General features: G+C 61.4%; 1 protein-coding gene across 1 annotated transcript; it reads right to left on the reverse strand.

Moving 5' to 3' along the window:
- Positions 1 to 5,605: 5,605 nt before the first annotated feature.
- On the reverse strand, positions 5,606 to 12,856 carry elk1 (ETS transcription factor ELK1). Its single transcript, XM_067976227.1, has 4 exons — positions 12,633 to 12,856; positions 9,426 to 10,244; positions 8,114 to 8,212; positions 5,606 to 6,578 (listed from the first exon to the last, which is right to left on the reverse strand). Exons 1-4 carry the CDS (start codon positions 12,837 to 12,839, stop codon positions 6,477 to 6,479), a joined length of 1,227 nt encoding a protein of 408 aa, XP_067832328.1. The 5' UTR covers positions 12,840 to 12,856; the 3' UTR covers positions 5,606 to 6,476.
- Positions 12,857 to 13,762: the final 906 nt, after the last annotated feature.

The following is a 13,762-nucleotide window of genomic DNA, read 5'->3' on the forward strand; positions in this document are numbered from 1 at the left end:
TAAAGTTGCCCATTCCACCCGCTACTCCAGCCCCTCTGCTGGGAAGGGTAAAAACAGCTGGGATAAATCGATCTTTGGACTCTCGGGGAATCGAGGGATCTGGGGATCGGGCAGGAAAGTGGAGTTGAGGTCGAAGATCAGCCATGATCTGATTGAATGGCTCGAGGGGCCGAATGGCCTACTCCTGCTCCTATTTCCTAAGGAACCTCAACCACCGCGACGAAGACAACTTCCACAGCACCGTGTTTGGGACCTGCTCTGACCATCTTCCACCCTGGATGTGAATCAACCCTGGACTTTCCTCAAGGGCAGCTCCACTCACCTCCCACTGCACTTTGGGCCAAGTCTGTCCTGGGAACCATCCGCAACGTGCCAAAGGTCAGCTCAGTCCATTGTTTGGTGGGACCCACCATCCGACAAAGGCCAATTCTTCCTCCTCGTCCTTCGAAGAGCAACTTGGAGGCCAGAGGGTGGTTTGCTCAGTCCCACTCCGAAAATTTTGCAGACGGCCGAGATTGATCCTGATCCACAGGCACAATGAATCCAGGCAAACTGTCCATTCGGGAGCTGATCCTGGATTCTGGGCAACTCTGAAAAGGGGCCGGTTTTGAAAATCCACTCACCACAACCAATAAATCAATAAATCAATAAACCAATCGTCAGCTGTGACCGTCCGTTCTCCAATTTGGCCCCGCCTCAGAGCGACTGCAGTTCAAAGGTTACGTCAAAGGTAAGACCCACCCCGGACTCCCCTCTCCTCCTCTCCCCTCCTTCCCATCCAATAAAGGAAAGGTTTTTATCCAAGCTGCGGGGAGCTCCCCCCTGCACAGTTTGCAGTGCTCAGAGTACTGGGCAGTTACAGGGAAAATTCAGCAAAATGGAGAGAGAGAGTGAGACAGAAGGGGAGGGAGAGAGACCGGAGGGAAGGAGAGAAAGTGAGAATGAGGACAGACAGAAGAAGGTAAGTATTTGAGAGGCACAGAGCGAGACAGGCACAGACAAACCGACAGAGAGACGGACAAAGAAAGACGCAATTTCTCCAGCCCCTTTCACCACCTCAGGACGTCCCAAAGCTTCACAGCCAGTGAAGTACCTTCTGAAGTGTGGTCACTGTTGTAATGTGGGAAACGCAGCAGACAATTTGCGCACAGCAAGATCCCACAAACAGCAATGTGATAAATGAGCAGATCATCTGTTTTTAGTGATGTTGGTTGAGGGATAAGTATTGGCCCCAGGACCCCGGGGAGAACTCCCCCTGCTCTTCTTCCTATAGTGGCCGTGGGATCTTTTACATCCACCTGAGAGGGGCAGACGGGGCCTCGGTTTAACGTCTCGTCCGATAGACGGCCCCTCCGACAGTGCGGCGCTCCCTCAGTACTGCACCTCCGACAGTGCGGCGCTCCCTCAGTACCGACCCTCCGACAGTGCGGCGCTCCCTCAGTACTGACCCTCCGACAGTGCGGCGCTCCCTCAGTACCGACCCTCCGACAGTGCGGCGCTCCCTCAGTACTGACCCTCCGACAGTGCGGCGCTCCCTCAGTACTGACCCTCCGACAGTGCGGCGCTCCCTCGGTACTGACCCTCCGACAGTGCGGCGCTCCCTCGGTACTGACCCTCCGACAGTGCGGCGCTCCCTCAGTACTGACCCTCCGACAGTGCGGCGCTCCCTCAGTACCGACCCTCCGACAGTGCGGCGCTCCCTCAGTACTGACCCTCCGACAGTGCGGCGCTCCCTCAGTACCGACCCTCCGACAGTGCGGCGCTCCCTCAGTACTGACCCTCCGACAGTGCGGCGCTCCCTCAGTACTGACCCTCCGACAGTGCGGCGCTCCCTCAGTACTGACCCTCCGACAGTGCGGCGCTCCCTCAGTACTGACCCTCCGACAGTGCGGCGCTCCCTCAGTACCGACCCTCCGACAGTGCGGCGCTCCCTCAGTACCGACCCTCCGACAGTGCGGTGCTCCCTCAGTACTGACCCTCCGACAGTGCGGCGCTCCCTCAGTACTGACCCTCCGACAGTGCGGCGCTCCCTCAGTACTGACCCTCCGACAGTGCGGCGCTCCCTCAGTACTGACCCTCCGACAGTGCGGCGCTCCCTCAGTACCGACCCTCCGACAGTGCGGCGCTCCCTCAGTACTGACCCTCCGACAGTGCGGCGCTCCCTCAGTACCGACCCTCCGACAGTGCGGCCCTCCCTCAGTACTGACCCTCCGACAGTGCGGCGCTCCCTCAGTACTGACCCTCCGACAGTGCGGCCCTCCCTCAGTACTGACCCTCCGACAGTGCGGCGCTCCCTCAGTACTGCACTGGGAGTGTCGGCCTGGATTATGGGCTCGAGACGAGAGTGAGACCCACAGAGTCACGGCCGACACCTAAGGAGAGAGTGAATGGAAGGTTTCGAGTACAACACTTACAGAATAAAGTGACGGAGAGACAGCAGAAAGAGTGAATGTCGAGCAAGGACAGTGGGAGAGGGACAGGAGGAATTGGGAGATCAATGGGCAAAGACACAAGTGAGGGGAGAGGGGAGAGGAGGAGCACAGGTCATCACACCGTCAATCGGAGTCAGCACAAGGACCCTGGGGTTATTGGACACTCACTCACACACACACACACACACACAGACACTCACACACACACACACACACACACACAGACACACACACACACACACACACAGACACTCACAGACACACACAGACACACACAGACACTCACAGACACACACACACAGACACAGACACAGACACTCACAGACACACAGACACTCACAGACACACAGACACTCACAGACACACACACACAGACACAGACACTCACAGACACACACACACACACAGACACAGACACTCACAGACACACACAGACACACAGACACTCACAGACACACACAGACACACAGACACAGACACTCACAGACACACACACACACACACAGACACACACACTCACACAGACACACACACAGACACAGACACACACAGACACACACACACAGACACAGACACACACAGACACACACACACAGACACAGACACACAGACACAGACACACACAGACACAGACGCTCACACTCACAGACGCTCACACTCACAGACGCTCACACTCACAGACGCTCACACTCATGTAGCATCGGTGTAACTAAAACCAGAATTGATTCTCAATCCTCTCCTCCTTGGGAATCCATTCAATAAATCAGATTGAAATGAAACAATTGTAAAATCTTTCCCAAACGGTTTAAAATGGAAGCCTGGGTTTTCGATCTCATTCCCCACAAACTGTGCAGAGATCCCACTGGACAAGACTGACATCCCTCGGGGCCTCGACACACCCCGAGTGAACACGGAGAGGCCCACGTCACGTGAGAAGATGCAGAACAAGACTCAGCTCTCAGATATTGGGCCCGAGGAGCGACGGTACAGTGAGGGACGGTACGGTGAGGGACGGTACGGTGAGGGACGGGACAGTGAGGGACGGGACAGTGAGGGACGGTACAGTGAGGGACGGTACAGTGAGGGGGGGTACAGTGAGGGACGGTACGGTGAGGGACGGTACGGTGAGGGACGGTACGGTGAGGGACGGTACGGTGAGGGACGGTACAGTGAGGGACGGTACAGTGAGGGACGGTACGGTGAGGGACGGTACGGTGAGGGACGGGACAGTGAGGGACGGTACAGTGAGGGGGGGTACAGTGAGGGACGGTACGGTGAGGGACGGTACAGTGAGGGGGGGTACAGTGAGGGGGGGTACAGTGAGGGACGGTACAGTGAGGGGGGTACAGTGAGGGGGGGTACGGTGAGGGACGGTACGGTGAGGGACGGTACAGTGAGGGGGGGTACGGTGAGGGACGGTACAGTGAGGGACGGTACAGTGAGGGACGGTACAGTGAGGGACGGGACGGTGAGGGACGGTACAGTGAGGGACGGTACGGTGAGGGATGGTACAGTGAGGGGGGGTACAGTGAGGGACGGTACAGTGAGGGGGGGTACAGTGAGGGACGGTACGGTGAGGGACGGTACGGTGAGGGACGGTACAGTGAGGGACGGTACAGTGAGGGGGGGTACAGTGAGGGGGGGTACAGTGAGGGAGGGTACAGTGAGGGACGGTACAGTGAGGGACAGTACAGTGAGGGACAGTACAGTGAGGGGGGGTACAGTGAGGGACGGTACAGTGAGGGACAGTACAGTGAGGGACGGTACAGTGAGGGGGGGTACAGTGAGGGACGGTACAGTGAGGGGGGGTAGAGTGAGGGACGGTACAGTGAGGGGGGGTAGAGTGAGGGACGGTACAGTGAGGGACGGTACAGTGAGGGACAGTACAGTGAGGGACGGTACAGTGAGGGGGGGTACAGTGAGGGACGGTACAGTGAGGGGGGGTACAGTGAGGGACGGTACAGTGAGGGACGGTACAGTGAGGGGGGGTACAGTGAGGGACGGTACAGTGAGGGACGGTACGGTGAGGGGGGGTACGGTGAGGGACGGTACGGTGAGGGGGGGTACAGTGAGGGACGGGACAGTGAGGGACGGAACAGTGAGGGACGGTACAGTGAGGGGGGTACAGTGAGGGACGGTACAGTGAGGGGGGTACAGTGAGGGACGGTACAGTGAGGGACGGTACGGTGAGGGGGGGTACAGTGAGGGACGGTACAGTGAGGGACGGTACAGTGAGGGGGGTACAGTGAGGGATGGTACAGTGAGGGGGGGTACAGTGAGGGACGGTACAGTGAGGGACGGTACAGTGAGGGGGGGTACAGTGAGGGACGGTACAGTGAGGGACGGTACAGTGAGGGGGGTACAGTGAGGGATGGTACAGTGAGGGGGGGTACAGTGAGGGACGGTACGGTGAGGGGGGGTACAGTGAGGGACGGTACAGTGAGGGACGGTACAGTGAGGGACGGTACAGTGAGGGACGGTACAGTGAGGGACGGTACGGTGAGGGACGGTACAGTGAGGGACGGTACAGTGAGGGACGGTACGGTGAGGGACGGTACGGTGAGGGACGGTACGGTGAGGGGGGTACAGTGAGGGACGGTACAGTGAGGGACGGTACAGTGAGGGACGGTACAGTGAGGGACGGTACGGTGAGGGGGGGTACAGTGAGGGACGGTACAGTGAGGGACGGTACAGTGAGGGACGGTACAGTGAGGGACGGGACGGTGAGGGACGGGACGGTGAGGGACGGGACGGTGAGGGACGGTACGGTGAGGGACGGTACAGTGAGGGACGGTACAGTGAGGGACGGTACGGTGAGGGACGGTACAGTGAGGGGCGGTCCCCGTGTCTCCGGGCAGATATATCACCGGCTCAGGCCCAATCGGCACCTCACTGATCGATTCTTTACAAACACACGCTCAACACGCCAATGACAGGCACCCAACACGCCAATGACAGGCACCCAACACGCCAATGACAGGCACCCAACACGCCAATGACAGGCACCCAACACGCCAATGACAGGCACCCAACACGCCAATGACAGGCACCCAACACGCCAATGACAGGCACCCAACACGCCAATGACAGGCACCCAACACGCCAATGACAGGCACCCAATACAGCAATGACAGGCACCCAACACGCCCATGATGGGCACCCATTACGCCAATGACAGGCACCCAATACGCCAATGACAGGCACCCAACACACCTATGATGGGCACCCAATACGCCAATGACAGGCACCCAACACACCTATGATGGGCACCCAATGCGCCAATGACAGGCACCCAACACACCTATGATGGGCACCCAATACGCCAATGACGGGCACCCAATACGCCAATGATGGGCACCCAATACGCCAATGACGGGCACCCAACACGTCCGCTGTCTCTTATGATGAAATGAAGCCAACAATCCAAATGTCAGCTGGACCACCAAGTTCTCCAGAATGTTCTTCCATGACTTTGTGGCACGCTCCGTGTCTTAAAGGGCCAAATTGTCGCCACAATTAAAGTCCCTCTGGTACACAGGTCCCTCCGTCACCAAATGAAATGGTCGCTATTCGATTTAATGTCTGGCTGGTGAGGAAACATCAACAAAGTCGCCTTGAAGCCGGTGAGAGGAGAGCAGGGGGGCCATCTCCCATCCTGAGGGAGCGTCAATCTCCCCTTAAAGAAACTTGGTGGTGCAGCGCAAAGTTCTCCCGTGCTCGTTCGGTGGTGGGGAGGTGCTCCTTTAAAGAACGATACACAAAGGAGTGGGAGAAAGGACAAGATGAGACAAGTTGTCCGCACTCAAGGGTCTTCAAACTAGTTTGAGACCCCGAGTTTGCTGTTTGACCCTTGAACCAGACGAGGTATGTGATTGGCCAATCGGGCGGAGGGGGGGTGGGTGCGGGTGATGGTCCCTTGTCTTGCTGAAACCTCGAGGGGCGCCCCCAATACACCAACGATGGGGACCCAATACACCGAGGACAGCACGAGGGTCAATCCCTGATGCTCCGAGCTGTCCAGTAGGGGGATGTAGTCCTTGTTGGTCAAGGTTTCTGCAGGCTCGGAGACAGGACCACTGGGGTAGAGAGCCCATCGACACTCGGGACCGGCACCTGGATCTGGCTGGTGACAGCAGCGGAGGGGAACTGAAAGGAAAAGAGACAAGACTCATTCAAAACTGCGTCCCCGTATCCTAACTCACACCCACTCCCGTTCACCCATCACCCCCTGTGCTCGCTGACCTACATCGGCTCCCAGTTGGGCAACCCCTCGAATTTAAAATTCTCCACCCTCCTGTTCAAATCCCTCCCTGGCCCTCGCCCCCCTCCCTCTCTCTGTAACCTCCTCCAGCCCCTACGACCCTCCCAGATCTCTGCGCTCCTCCAATTCCGGCCTCTTGTCCATCCCCCCGATTCCCATCGCTCCGCCATTGGCGGCCGTGCCTCCAGCTGCCTCGGCCCTAAGCTCTGGAATTCCCTCCCTAAACCTCTCCGCCTCTCTCTCTCTCCTCCTTAAAACCTCCCTCTTTGACCAAGCTTTTGGTCACCTGTCCTAATATCTCCTCATGTGGCTCGGGGTCTGATTTACGCTCCTGTGAAGAGCCTCGGGACGTTTTACTACGTTAGAGGCGCTGGAGAAATGGAAAAATGGTCATTGTTATTGTTCAGGGTTTAAGTGTCATTCCAAACTACTCATGGAGGGAATCGGATCCTCGAAGCTTTCCCACAATTCCGACCCATCAAACCCGAGTCCGATCCTCTTCTCACTGGACGTCCACACATCCCACCACTGGACAGTGAGCAGAAGCAGGAACCCTGACTGATTTCCCCCTTCCCCCGGTGTCCTGCACCGTGGGGCCTCGGCCCTTCCCCCTGGTGTCCTGCACCGTGGGGCCTCGGCCCTTCCCCTGGTGTCCCTGCACCGTGGGGCCTCGGCCCTTCCCCCTGGTGTCCTGCACCGTGGGGCCTCGGCCCTTCCCCCGGTGTCCCTGCACCGTGGGGCCTCGCCCCTTCCCCTGGTGTCCCTGCACCGTGGGGCCTCGCCCCTTCCCCCTGGTGTCCCTGCACCGCGGGGCCTCGCCCCTTCCCCTGGTGTCCCTGCACCGCGGGGCCTCGCCCCTTCCCCTGGTGTCCCTGCACCGTGGGGCCTCGCCCCTTCCCCTGGTGTCCCTGCACCGTGGGGCCTCGCCCCTTCCCCTGGTGTCCCTGCACCGTGGGGCCTCGGCCCTTCCCCCTGGTGTCCTGCACCGTGGGGCCTCGGCCCTTCCCCCTGGTGTCCTGCACCGTGGGGCCTCGGCCCTTCCCCCTGGTGTCCTGCACCGTGGGGCCTCGGCCCTTCCCCCGGTGTCCCTGCACCGTGGGGCCTCGCCCCTTCCCCCTGGTGTCCCTGCACCGTGGGGCCTCGGCCCTTCCCCCGGTGTCCCTGCACCGTGGGGCCTCGCCCCTTCCCCCTGGTGTCCTGCACCGTGGGGCCTCGGCCCTTCCCCCTGGTGTCCTGCACCGTGGGGCCTCGGCCCTTCCCCCTGGTGTCCTGCACCGTGGGGCCTCGCCCCTTCCCCCTGGTGTCCCTGCACCGTGGGGCCTCGGCCCTTCCCCCTGGTGTCCTGCACCGTGGGGCCTCGGCCCTCCCCCCTGGTCACCCGACACCCACCCAGCTCAGTTTTCGTTTTTTAAGATTGTACCTGGAAGAGTTTAGCGGGGCTCTGTGGGGCGATGGGACTCAGCGTGCTCCAGAAATGGATGGTTGGAGGCAGGGGGCTTGGTGTGAGGAGGACAGGTGTCTGTCAGAGAGAGAAACACAAGGGTCATTCTGAAAGTTGCATCACATCGCACCGAAAACCCATGGATGATATCAGTGACACTCAGAACATAGAGACAGGGGGAGGCCATTCAGCCCCTCGAGCCTGTTCCGCCATTCAATTCGATCACGGTCGATCTGTACCTTAACTCCATTTACCCGCCATGGTTCCTCACCCAAAAAAAAATCATCTTAAACCCCTCGATTAGATCACCCCTTAATCTTCTACACTCGAGGGAATACAAGCCCGGTCTGTGCAACCTGTCCTCGGAATTTAACCCTTAAATCCATCTCTGTTATTCCCCTCAACCACTCCCTGTGGGAGTGAGTTCCACATTCTCACCACTCTCTGGGTAAAGAAGTTTCTCCTGAATTCCCGATTGGATTTATTACTGACTATCTTATATTTACGGCCCCGAGTTCTGGTCTCCCCCACAAGTGGAAGCATCTTCTCTACGTCTACCCTATCAAACCCTTTCATAATTTTAAAGACCTCTATCAGGTCACCCCTCAGTCTTCTCTTTTATAGAGAAAAGAGCCCCAGCCTGTTCAGACCTGAACTGTGCACAGTGCTCCGAGTGTGGTCTAACCAAGGAATATGGAGACCAGAACTGTGCACAGTGCTCCAAGTGTGGTCTAACCAAGGAATATGGAGACCAGAACTGAGCACAGTGCTCCAAGTGTGGTCTAACCGAGGTATATGGAGACCAGAACTGTGCACAGTGCTCCAAGTGTGGTCTAACCAAGGTATATGGAGACCAGAACTGAGCACAGTGCTCCAAGTGTGGACTAACCAAGGTATATGGAGACCAGAACTGTGCACAGTGCTCCAAGTGTGGACTAACCAAGGTATATGGAGACCAGAACTGTGCACAGTGCTCCAAGTGTGGTCTAACCAAGGTTCTATACAAATTTAACATAACTTCTCTGCTTTTCAATTCTATCCCTCTAGAAATGAACCCCCAGTGCTTGGCTTGCACTTGTTATCGTCTTATTAAGCAGTTTCAATAATAACTTTCAAAAGGGAATTGGAGAAACACTTGAAAGGGAACAATTTGCAGGGCTATGGGGTGAGAGCAGGGGGTGTGGGACTAATTGGACAGCTCTTCCAGAGAGCCGGCACAGGTACGATGGGCTGAATGGCCTCCTCCTGTGCTGTAGGATGGCGGTATGAGGAGGGAACGGGTGTGACGTACCAGCGAGTGTGAGGTGATGACTGTGGGAGTCAGAGTATTCGTGGCACTGAGGGGCGACAGGAAGTTGGCCGATGAAACGGGGTTGAGCTTGTCGGGGGAAGGGCTCTGCTGGGCCTGGGGACACTCGGGGGGCATCAGCTCCAAGTCCTTGGGCTTCCGGCCCTTCTGAGGCTGCGACTCTGCCAATGGCGGGGCCTCCCGGGTCTCCGTCTCCAAGGTAACCATGGCGCCCAATTCCTCCTCCTCCTCCTCCTCCTCCTCCGCCAGGCCTTGGGGGGACGGTTCCAGCACCACCACGACCTGCGAACTCTGAACCTTGACCTCCTCCTCCTCCTCCTCCTCCTCCTCCCCCTCCACCAGGCCTTTAGGGGACGGTTCCAGCACCACCACGACCTGCGAACTCTGAACGTTGACCCCGTCCTCCTCCTCGTCCTCCACCGCGCCTCTCGTGGAAGGTTCCAGCACCAGCACCACCTGCGAACTCTGAACGTTGACCCCGACCTCGTCCTCCTCCTCCTCCTCCTCCTCCTCCTCGTCCTCCTCCCCTCCCTCCTCAACCTTGGCCTGGTTCTGCAGGGACTGGATGGTGAAGGTCGAGTACAGCCCCGATCTCATGTAGTCGTTCCGACTACTATGGGTCTTCCAGCCGCCCCTCGACGCCTTCTGAAGGCCGGCCGGCCCCTCACTGGCCGGCGGGAGGACTTCTGGAACATTCTCCTGCTTCTTGGCCTCCTCCTTTGGCGTCTCCGCGGGGGACAGGTCTGGATAGCAGACAAACCTGTAGACAAACTTCTGCCCACTCACCTTCTTGATGATGTTCTGTAAACGGACCCCAAAACAACAGCGTTAGAAAGAGAGAGAGAGAGAGAGAAGGAGAGAGGGAGAGAGAGAGAAAGAGAGAGATAGAGAGAGAAAGAGAGAGAAAGAATGAATGAATGAAAGAGAGAGGGAGTCCTCCTCCTCCACCTCCCTCCCTCTTCCCCTCCCTCCTACCCGCCCTCCCTCTCTCCACCCTCCCTCTTCCCTTCCCTCTCTCTTCCCTTCCTCTCCCCTTCCCTTCCCTCCCTCTTCCCTTCACTCCCTCTCTCCTTCCCTTCCCTCCCTCTTCCCTTCCCTCATCCCTTCCCTCCCTCTCCCCTCCCTCTCCCCTTCCCTCCCTCTCCCCTTCCCTCCCTCCCTCTTCCCTCCTCGCCTCTTCCCTCCCTCTTCCCTTCCCTCCCTCTCCCCTTCCTCCCTCTCCCCGCCCTCCCTCTTCCCTTCCCTCCCTCTTCCCTCCCTCTTCCCTTCCCTCCCTCTCCCCTTCCCTTCCCTCCCTCTTCCCTTCCCTCATCCCCTCCCTCCCTCTCCCCTCCCTCTTCCCTTCCCTCCCTCTCCCCTTCCTCCCTCTTCCCTTCCCTCCCTCTTCCCTTCCCTCCCTCTTCCCTTCCCTCCCTCCCTCTCCCCTTTCTCCCTCTTCCCTTCCCACCCTCTTCCCTTCCCTCCCTCTTCCCTTCCCTCCCTCTCCCTTCCCTCCCTTTCCCCTTCCCTCCCTCTTCCCCTCCCTCCCTCCTATAATCTGCAGGCTTCGAAATCCAAGTTCACCTAACAAATCTTCAATGACCTTCTCTCTTACTCTTTTCGGCCCTTCCCCCAGGGTCCTGCACCGTGGGGCCTCGGCCCTTCCCCCTGGGTCCCTGCACCGTGGGGCCTCGGCCCTTCCCCCTGGTGTCCCTGGACCGTGGGGCCTCGGCCCTTCCCCCGGGGTCCCTGCACCGTGGGGCCTCGGCCCTTCCCCCTGGTGTCCCTGGACCGTGGGGCCTCGGCCCTTCCCCCGGGGTCCCTGCACCGTGGGGCCTCGGCCCTTCCCCCGGGGTCCTGCACCGTGGGGCCTCGGCCCTTCCCCCTGGGTCCCTGCACCGTGGGGCCTCGGCCCTTCCCCCAGGGTCCCTGCACCGTGGGGCCTCGGCCCTTCCCCCAGGGTCCCTGCACCGTGGGGCCTCGGCCCTCCCCCCTGGGTCCCTGCACCGTGGGGCCTCGGCCCTTCCCCCTGGGTCCCTGCACCGTGAGGCCTCGGCCCTTCCCCCTGGGTCCCTGCACCGTGGGGCCTCGGCCCTTCCCCCGGGGTCCCTGCACCGTGGGGCCTCGGCCCTTCCCCCGGGGTCCCTGCACCGTGGGGCCTCGGCCCTTCCCCCTGGGTCCCTGCACCGTGGGGCCTCGGCCCTTCCCCCAGGGTCCTGCACCGTGGGGCCTCGGCCCTTCCCCCGGGGTCCTGCACCGTGGGGCCTCGGCCCTTCCCCCGGGGTCCCTGCACCGTGGGGCCTCGGCCCTTCCCCCGGGGTCCCTGCACCGTGGGGCCTCGGCCCTTCCCCTGGTGCCCTGCACCGTGGGGCCTCGACCCTTCCCCCGGGGTCCTGCACCGTGGGACCTCGGCCCTTCCCCTGGTGTCCTGCACCGTGGGGCCTCGGCCCTTCCCCTGGGTCCCTGCACCGTGGGGCCTCGGCCCTTCCCCTGGTGTCCTGCACCGTGGGGCCTCGGCCCTTCCCCCGGGGTCCCTGCACCGTGGGGCCTCGGCCCTTCCCCCGGGGTCCCTGCACCGTGGGGCCTCGGCCCTTCCCCTGGTGTCCTGCACCGTGGGGCCTCGGCCCTTCCCCCTGGGTCCCTGCACCGTGGGGCCTCGGCCCTTCCCCTGGTGTCCTGCACCGTGGGGCCTCGGCCCTTCCCCTGGGTCCCTGCACCGTGGGGCCTCGGCCCTTCCCCTGGTGCCCTGCACCGTGGGGCCTCGGCCCTTCCCCTGGTGTCCTGCACCGTGGGGCCTCGGCCCTTCCCCTGGGTCCCTGCACCGTGGGGCCTCGGCCCTTCCTCTGGTGTCCTGCACCGTGGGGCCTCGCCCCTTCCCCCGGGGTCCCTGCACCGTGGGGCCTCGGCCCTTCCCCCGGGGTCCTGCACCGTGGGGCCTCGGCCCTTCCCCCGGGGTCCCTGCACCGTGGGGCCTCGGCCCTTCCTCTGGTGTCCTGCACCGTGGGGCCTCGGCCCTTCCCCCGGGGTCCCTGCACCGTGGGGCCTCGGCCCTTCCCCGGTGTCCCTGCACCGTGGGGCCTCGGCCCTTCCCCTGGGTCCCTGCACCGTGGGGCCTCGGCCCTTCCCCTGGTGTCCTGCACCGTGGGGCCTCGGCCCTTCCCCCGGGGTCTGGGAATGGGAAAGTTTCCCGAGGTTACGATGTACCATTACCTTATCGTAGTAATACCTCAGGGCCCGGCTCAGTTTGTCGTAGTTCATGTTGGTCTTGTTCTTGCGCAGCCCCCAGAGTCGAGCGACCTTCTCCGCGTCGAGGAGCTTGAACTCGCCAGCGTTGGAGGTCCAGGTGATGAGATGCTCGTTCTGCTTCTCCTCCAAGAGTTGGAGCAGGAACTGCCAGAGTGTGACTGAGGGGTCCATCACTGACCGGGGGGGAGGGAACAGTCCCCATTAGTGAGAGCTCCACCAGAATTAACCCCCGCAGACTCCCCCCGCAGACACTCCCCCCGCAGACTCTCCCCGCAGACACCACCCCGCAGACACCACCCCGCAGACTCCCCCTGCAGACACCACCCCGCAGACACTCCCCCCGCAGACTCTCCCCGCAGACTCTCCCCGCAGACACTCTCCCCGCAGACTCTCCCCGCAGACACTCCCCCCGCAGACTCCCCCCGCAGACACTCCCCCCGCAGACACTCCCCCCCGCAGACTCCCCCCGCAGACTCCCCCCGCAGACTCCCCCCCGCAGACTCCCCCCGCAGACTCCCCCCCGCAGACTCCCCCCGCAGACACCCCCAGCAGACTCCCCCCGCAGACACTCCCCCCGCAGACTCCCCCCGCAGACACCACCCCGCAGACTCCCCCCGCAGACACCACCCCGCAGACTCCCCCCGCAGACACCACCCCGCAGACTCCCCCCGCAGACTCCCACCCCCGCAGACACTCCCCCCGCAGACTCCCCCCGCAGACTCCCCCCGCAGACTCCCCACGCAGACACCCCCAGCAGACTCCCCCCGCAGACACTCCCCCCGCAGACTCCCCCCGCAGACTCCCCACGCAGACACCCCCAGCAGACTCCCCCCGCAGACAGGAAAGCCCAGAGATTCAATAGAAAGGGCTCAGGAAGAGAAACCAGGAGGGTTTCCCCTCCCTCCCTCTCCCCCCTCCCTCCCCTCTCCCCCCTCCCTCCCTCTCCCCTCTCCCTCCCCTCTCCCCCTCCCTCCCCTCTCCCCCCTCCCTCCCTCTCTCTCCCCCCTCCCTCCCCTCTCCCCCCTCCCTCCCTCTCCCCTCTCCCTCCCCTCTCCCCCCTCCCTCCCCTCTCCCCCCTCTCTCCCCTCTCCCTC

The sequence above is a fragment of the Heptranchias perlo genome, chromosome 45, assembly GCF_035084215.1.
Source record: "Heptranchias perlo isolate sHepPer1 chromosome 45, sHepPer1.hap1, whole genome shotgun sequence".
Taxonomy (NCBI): domain Eukaryota; kingdom Metazoa; phylum Chordata; class Chondrichthyes; order Hexanchiformes; family Hexanchidae; genus Heptranchias; species Heptranchias perlo.

Excerpts from the sequence above, each read along its gene's own strand:
- elk1 (XM_067976227.1), bottom strand. The coding sequence starts at position 12,839 with ATGGACCCCTCAGTCACACTCTGGCAGTTCCTGCTCCAACTCTTGGAG. Across the intron at positions 10,245-12,632 it reads TGAGGTATTACTACGATAAG|AACATCATCAAGAAGGTGAG; the intron begins GTAATGGTACAT and ends GTCCGTTTACAG. Across the intron at positions 8,213-9,425 it reads TCATCACCTCACACTCGCTG|ACACCTGTCCTCCTCACACC; the intron begins GTACGTCACACC and ends TCTCTCTGACAG.